Consider the following 7385-nt stretch of genomic DNA (forward strand, 5'->3'; position numbering starts at 1 on the left):
AAAAAGTATTTGCCCCCTATCTGATTTTCTGCATTTTTGCACATTTTTCACATTGAATTTGGTCAGATCTTTTGTGGGTTGTAGTAGTATATAGAGGGAGTCTGAGAGAAAAAATGACACTAAAGTTTGGTGCTTCTTTCATTTGTTTGGTGTGCATGGTAATCAAACATGCAATCTTCGGGTGTGAAAAAGTTATTGCCCTCCTAGTTAACTCATCCCAATTAAAGGGATCTAAGGTCAGCAGTTTGAATACTTTGGTTAACAATTAGGCCTGATTTGGGCCAGCCCTGCCCAATATAAATCTGACTAACTTCGACCCTTACCCTCAGAGTGAAGTTGTCAGCACACAGGTTCTAGAAGCACATCGTGCCACGATCAAAAGAAATTCTTGAAGACCTACGAAAAAAAGTTGTTGATGCCAATCAGTCTGGAAAGGGGTACAAAGTCATTTCTAAGGCTCTGGGGCTCCACCAAACCACAGTCAGAGCCATATTATCCAATGGAGAAAGTTTGGGACAGTAGTGAATCTTCCTAGGAGTGGCCACCCTGCCAAAATCTCTCCAAGAGTAAGACGTAAAATTGTCCAGGAAGTCGCAAAGAACCCTAGAACAACATCCAGGGATCTGCAGGCCTGTCTCACCTTGGCTAAGGTCAGTGTTCATGACTCAACCATCAGAAAGACACTGGGCAAAAATGGGTTTCATGGCAGAGTAGCAAGGCAGAAACGACTGCTCACTAAGAAACATGAATGGTCGTATATCTCAACTTTGCCAAAAAGCACCTGGATGATCCTCAAGAGTTCTGGAACAATGTTTTATGGACAGATGAGTCAAAAGTGGAACTTTTTGGCCAACATGGGCCCCATTATGTCTGGCAAAAACCAAACACTGCATTCCACAGTAAGGCCCTCATACCAACGGTCAAGCATGGTGGTGGCAGTGTCATGATTTGGGCATGCTTTGCTGCATCAGCACCTGGATGACTTGCCATCATTGAAGGAACCATGAATTCTGCTCTGTATCAGAGAATTCTACAGGAAAATATCAGGTCATCCATCTGTGAGCTGAAGCTGAAGCGCTGCTGGGTCATGCAGCAGGACAATGATCCGAAACATACAAGCTGCATCAGAATGGTTGAAGATCAAGAAATTTAAAGTTTTGAAATGGTCTAGTCAAAGTCCAGACCTAAACCCCATTGAGATGTTGTGGCAGGACCTGAAACGAGCAGTTTATGCTCAAAAACCCACAAATGTCACTGAGTTGAAGCAGTTCTGCATGAAGGACTGGGAAAAAATTCCTCCACGAAGCTGTGAGAGACTGATAAGTAACTACAGGAAGTGTTTGTTTGCAGTTATTGCTGCTAAAGGTGGCGTAACCAGTTATTGAGTCTAAGGGGACAATTACTTTTTCACATGGGGGCATTGGGTGTGGCAAAACTTTCTTAATAAATAAGTGAAATACTTATCAAGTTGTTGTGTTATTTGTTTACTCAGGGTCCCTTTTATCTAATATTAGATTTTGGTTGAAGATTAGATAACATTCAGTGTCAGAAAAATGCAGAAAATCAGACAGGGGGCAAATACTTTTTCACGGTACTATATGTGTTTGGATGTGTGTGTGTGTGTGTGTGTGTGTATATATATATATATATATATATCACACATACACTTATACACTGCTCAGGAGCTTTCAGCCAATCAGCACACATTTTGCCTTCTGTATTCCAAGACGCATAACAGAGAAACCTTCTTTATGATGTTTTTATCGTGCTGTATTCACCACATCAGCACTGTTGACTTCACCTGCTTTAAACAATCATATTTAACTGCAAAGTCCGTTCAAAATGATAACATCATAATTGTACCTCAGCCACTTAACGGTATTCTCTTCAACAACCTTTTCCCGCGTCATTGAAATTTTAAATTGACTAAATAAGCATTGGTAATGATTAGAAAACAAATGTAGCTGGATTTTTAACTTGTTTATTAATAATAAAGAATCTGTGTATTGGTTATATCGGCACTCACAGCCTGTACACAGACCTGGGCTTTCAGCCTCCTCCTGTTCACTTCTGCTCGTACTGATATTAGCCACTTGCACAGATGTTTGCTGTCCTATAACCCTATACTAGAAGCCTTATAAAGTCTGCTTAATAGTAACACTGACCTGCTAGCTATACTTAGAGAACATATATCTGAGAGCTTCTGAGATGTTTTAAACATCTGAGTTTTAAAAACTTACCAGAATAACACTGAAATAAAGTCATTCTTAACATAAAGAAGAATACATTATGTAAGATACAGTAACTGTGATCTCAAATCTGCACCATGTGGCTCTTTAAGTGTTGCAGCTGCTTTTAGCTATTCCATTTCTGTGACACCTGACAAAATGGGCCTGGTAATTGAATTATAAGCTTTTGCTGGTATTATGAAGAATTCAAATTAAAGAAAACTGTTATGGTATGATCAAATAACAAATACACAACCTAAGTATTCCAAGTTTTAGCAGTTTTCTGCTAAATAATCAGATACTGATCAAAACATAACACTCGGTACTAAAACCTGCAAGTCAGTCTTCACTGCAATATTTCTTAACATTGATCCCTCCACCAAAGGACTGCATATTTTATGCAGGCTTGTATCCTGCCCCACTGCTTCATCGCATAGTCTCTAGGATTCACATTGTGTTTCCTTACTCATTACACGTGGGTTTATACCTTAAGCTGCCTGCTGCTATTCCAGTTTAAATGTGGTATAAATGCATCACAGGATTTGGTTCCCACAAACTATTTGGACTTGTCTGCAGTGTTTCCACATGTTTCCTGGATTATCTTACGGTTTTAGTAAGCCTTCCAGGAACACAGCAAAATCCCAGGTTTTGAGTAGCTGCATCCACATCATGTACTGCAAGTAACTAGAGCAACAACATAATGGCAAAGCTCTATTTGGTCCAAGATACAAATAAAATGGTGTAAACAATATATACATAAACGGTCAGACCACAGCAGTTAGCATTTTTGCTCTGGTATATATTAAATAAGCTCCTGGCAGAGTTGTTATCACAGTGTACACCTAACAGCGTTTTACATTTCCAGTAAAAAAAAAAAAAAAAAAAAGGTTTCTAAAAAGAGATATTTTGCCAGGTAGTATTTTGTTTTTATTGCAATATGATTTCCTAGAAAACTTGTTTGCTCTGAAATGTCATTACACCACTGATGTTGTTTTGGAATGCACAGCCATTTGCAAAAACACTTTTTAACTGCAAACGCACACACACACCCAAGGGGTATGGAAAGACCAACAGCAAAAGAGAGTTATTCAGAACTGTGTCAATGGTATCGGAAATAACGTTCTAACCAATTAGCATGCTCGTCAATCACAGATACAGCTGCTTATGTGTGCTGGAATGGATGGAGGAGGATATTGGTGTCAGCTGTTAATGATTCTCTTGCTAGAGTTGAGTTGAAATGTTTTCTCTGTCTGTAATACATTTTTGGGACATACAGCTGCATGATATATTTTTTAAATGTGTGCTAAAATACAGTGAAACCACAAGGACTTAACATGTGGCTGCTAACTCAAGGTGCCTCTCATTCTTGTTTATTGAAAAACTTCAGAGAGACATTGAGAAAGGCTTCTAACCAAAAGATTTGTCCAAGAATTTTAAAAGTTTATTTTAGCTTTACTTTATATACCCTTGAGTGTTTTTATAGCTATGGATGATATTGTATATTGAAAAAATTAAATCTCTCAGAGTTTACTATATGAGAAACTCAGGTTTTACAATATGATTATTTGTGGGGGGGAGGGTTATTATTATTTTTATTATGGAATTTTACAGGAAATATCTACACTTATGTTCATTTCAGCTCATAAGGAAACTAACAAACCCTAATCTAAACTAAAGTAATTCACTTCAGCCCCATTTTTTTTTTTTTAATACTTTATGGATTGCACAACATTTGTGAAAATGAATAGGTTTTTAATTTTAAAATCCAGTAAAACATCACAAATGAATCCCTGTCTCTAGTTTCTCTAGTTGTAGGTATATTTTTTTTCACAAGGTTTATAATGAAAGGAGTTTTGTTTGCTGTGGGTTTTTTTTTTTTCTTTTTTTCCTTATTCTCCAATGATTGAATTTCAAAATGGCCTGACATTTTCAGTGCTTGGAATAATTTTAATAATAAAAACAGCAGTCAGCGGTACATAGAATTGCAAAAAAAGTAGCTGGGGGAAGTCATAAAAAGGAGATTGTTCGTCACAATGCTTAATTATGACTTTGTGGCATAACATCACTTAATTATGACTTTTTGGGGGGTACCGAGTGGCACACCCAGCAGAGGCACTCCGCGTGGAGTGCAGGATGCACACTATAGCCTGGAGATCACATGTTCAAATCCAGGCTACATCATTATCGACTGTGACCAGGGGTTCCTAGGGGGCAGCATACAATTGGCAGAGCGCCCCCTAGGTAGGGAGGGCTTAGGGCAATCCACAGTTCACCACACACCAACAACCCCTGTGGCTGATAGGTCACCTGCAGGTCTTCAGTGGTGCCATTCAGATCTGTGTTGTCCTCCATCACTGTAGGTCTGGTGGATCCACAGTACAAAAAATGACGAATTGGCAAGAACACCTTTCAGAGGACACATGTTTCAGTCTCCATATCCAGAGTCAGTGGTGAACCAGGATTAAATTATATATAATATACTGTGTGTGTTATTGGGAAGAAAACCGGGGTAAAAAACCATTGGCAATGACTAAATTAAAATAAATACATTTAAAAAAAGATTTTTTTGCATGGGCTGAGATGCAATTATAGTTCTTGACCATATATTATAAGTAAACACATAAATAAATACTCTATACATTTAGCATACTGAACATGTTGAAGTGTTGTGAAGTGCTGCTAACAGTTGTTTGTAGGTGTGCCTAAGTACTGTGATCTAGAAACAGTTTAGCCCTGAACATTATCGATAGCAGCAGCAGCACGCTGCCTGTCAAAGCAAATGAAACTCTTATGGTTTATGGATCCCAGCTGGTTATTGATATAGAGTACCACATAGGAGCCTTCCCGAGCTGAAATGATGACTCCTGCATAACACAGTCTCGCTCCACCGTGCTTGCGCATTACCTCCTTGGGTGCTATTAAAAGCTTAATCTTCCAATGAGATGTGCTTGAATGAATGCTTAGTATATTAATCAAAAGAACAACTCCTTCATCATCATCAAACAGTCATGAGCAAAGAAAGCTTGGGAATAAAGGGAATCACTCACAGTGACAGGTGCAGCATATTGCATTTTGATGAATAAGAAAGCACTAGCATCAGAGTTTATTCATTATACTGTACATTTAAATGTAACATTTTAAATGAATCCACTGAGTTGTTTAAATTGATTATGGTTTATGAAATTATGTTAGCTAACAGTAAACAAGAAAACACAATTAATTGTGTTATATGAGAAAAATGAAAGACATGTTATAAATGTACATGTACTGTGTTTTAATCTTTGCTTATTTTGACAGAAAGAACTGACAAGCTGTGCACATCACGGTTCTCTTGCTCACAAGAAGTTTTATTCTGAGGGCTTCAATGCATTTTGAGCCTTCTGGAGCTTTCTAATAAGGTCTCTGATACCCTGCAGAATGCCAGAGTGTTGACCATGCATTTTTAGTGTGGGTTAAAGTGGGGTGTTTTTCAGACATGGTGTCTGTCTCATGGGTTCAACCTGTCCCATGGCAGTTGTACTGCAATTTGAGCAGGACTTTTTTGACGAGAGGAAATCTCCTTCCATGTTAAAGGTTTATCTGGCAGCTATTTCAGCTCGCTGTCAAAATTGACTCGGTCTTCTCAGGAGCTCACTGCCGCCTATGAAAAACATTGTTCCTCTTTAGAGGCTAGCTGTGATGCTTAATGCACTCAGGAAGCCTCCATTTGAGTCCATGCATTCAGCTGAGCTGAATTTTTTTTATCTCTAAAAGCAGTTTTGCTTGCTATCGCCGCAAAGTGGGTGAGTGAGATGCAGGCATTCTCCATAGCAAAAGCCTGCTTAATTTTCACAGAGGCCAGGACAAAGGTTACTCTCAGTACCAATCCTGCCTTTTGGCTGAAGATGATCTCGACATTCCATGTAAACCATCTGTGGAACTGGGGGCTTTCATTCCACCTCCTTTTCCAATCTGATAGAGCGTGACAGCTCCATACGCTCTTTTTTTTAAATTTCCACTTGCATCAGGATAATAGACGTTTGAGTTCTTGAAAGCTAGTGTTTCATTTGTCATCAAACTTGAACCACATTACCTTATGATTTATTGCACTGGATTTTAGATGGTCAAGGTAGTGTATGTTTTATGATAATAAAGTTTATAATAACATATTCTTTATTATTTGTGTATGTTTTTTATTTAAGCTTTTGTCTGAAATACTGGACAGTTAAGCTGGATAATAATACATTGAGTTTTTTTTTTTGTTTCATGCCATGCAACATAGGATTAAAGTAAAATTGCTTGCTCGTTAATTTACTCTTTTTAAATGCAATCCCCGAGTAACTGGACTTGGTATTTGTTTGGAAATGTGTGTTTGCTTTTGATTGTATACAGTGTTCCTGTATTAGCATTCTTTGTTCTGTGTTGCCATGAGATTGCATTTTAAATGCGAGTTGTTCGTCTGAGTGAGTAAGTAGATAACTACACGCTTTCAGTTACAGACCATGTATTAAATAACAATTACTATGTAGTTAGTGTACGTAATACAGTATAATAATAATAATAATGTTTTTTTTTTTTTTTTTGTGTTACTCAAGAACTTGTACTAGCCATGGGAGAAAGACGTAAAGTGGACTCCGGAAACAGCTGGGACCCGCGCTGATCATAGTTTGTGCCATACTAAAAATGCCTTGTCTAGTCTGTGTTTTATGTTTTTTATATGTATGTTTTATCACACATCAATAATAACCCTTTGAATAAAAAAATAGAGACACACTTATCACAGACTTTAAGAACTTGAAGTTTGTTATCTACAATTGCTATCGACATGCCTTTCATTGTGATTCTGTGGTTGAGGTTACAGGTTAATTCAGATAACCAGGATTTGGGTTAGCGAAAGTTTACACTACTATATCACAATGTAGAAATTGTTTTCAGGAGTGATATCATTTTTGCTGTATAAAACTAGCTTGTAAAACGTATAACCACTATATACTTTAATTAATAATAAAAAAAATGAACTACAGTACTATCCAGTAATGCAGCACAATAAGTACTAAATGATTACAGTAAAATGACCCTGTTACAGGGTGCTCGTGTCACGTGTGTTTAAGCAATAGAGACACCTGGGAGTGGAGTTGAAAACGCCAGCACAGGCGCGTTGGAATTATTCATAAAAAC

The 7385-nt window shown here is 37.7% G+C and overlaps 1 protein-coding gene across 2 annotated transcripts in view; it reads left to right on the forward strand.

Annotated features, from left to right (window-relative positions):
• The window catches only part of LOC121313332 (RNA polymerase II subunit A C-terminal domain phosphatase-like), a 143427-nt gene extending 136460 nt beyond the window's left edge, over positions 1–6967 (forward strand). For both annotated transcript variants that reach the window (XM_041245741.1, XM_041245742.1), the window contains exon 14: positions 6803–6967. In XM_041245741.1, the coding sequence (XP_041101675.1) occupies positions 6803–6833 (31 nt within the window). In that variant the 3' untranslated portion in view covers positions 6834–6967. The remainder of the gene's footprint in view (positions 1–6802) is intronic.
• The last annotated feature ends 418 nt before the right edge of the window (positions 6968–7385 follow it).

Source organism: Polyodon spathula, chromosome 3 (assembly GCF_017654505.1).
Source record: "Polyodon spathula isolate WHYD16114869_AA chromosome 3, ASM1765450v1, whole genome shotgun sequence".
NCBI lineage: Eukaryota > Metazoa > Chordata > Actinopteri > Acipenseriformes > Polyodontidae > Polyodon > Polyodon spathula.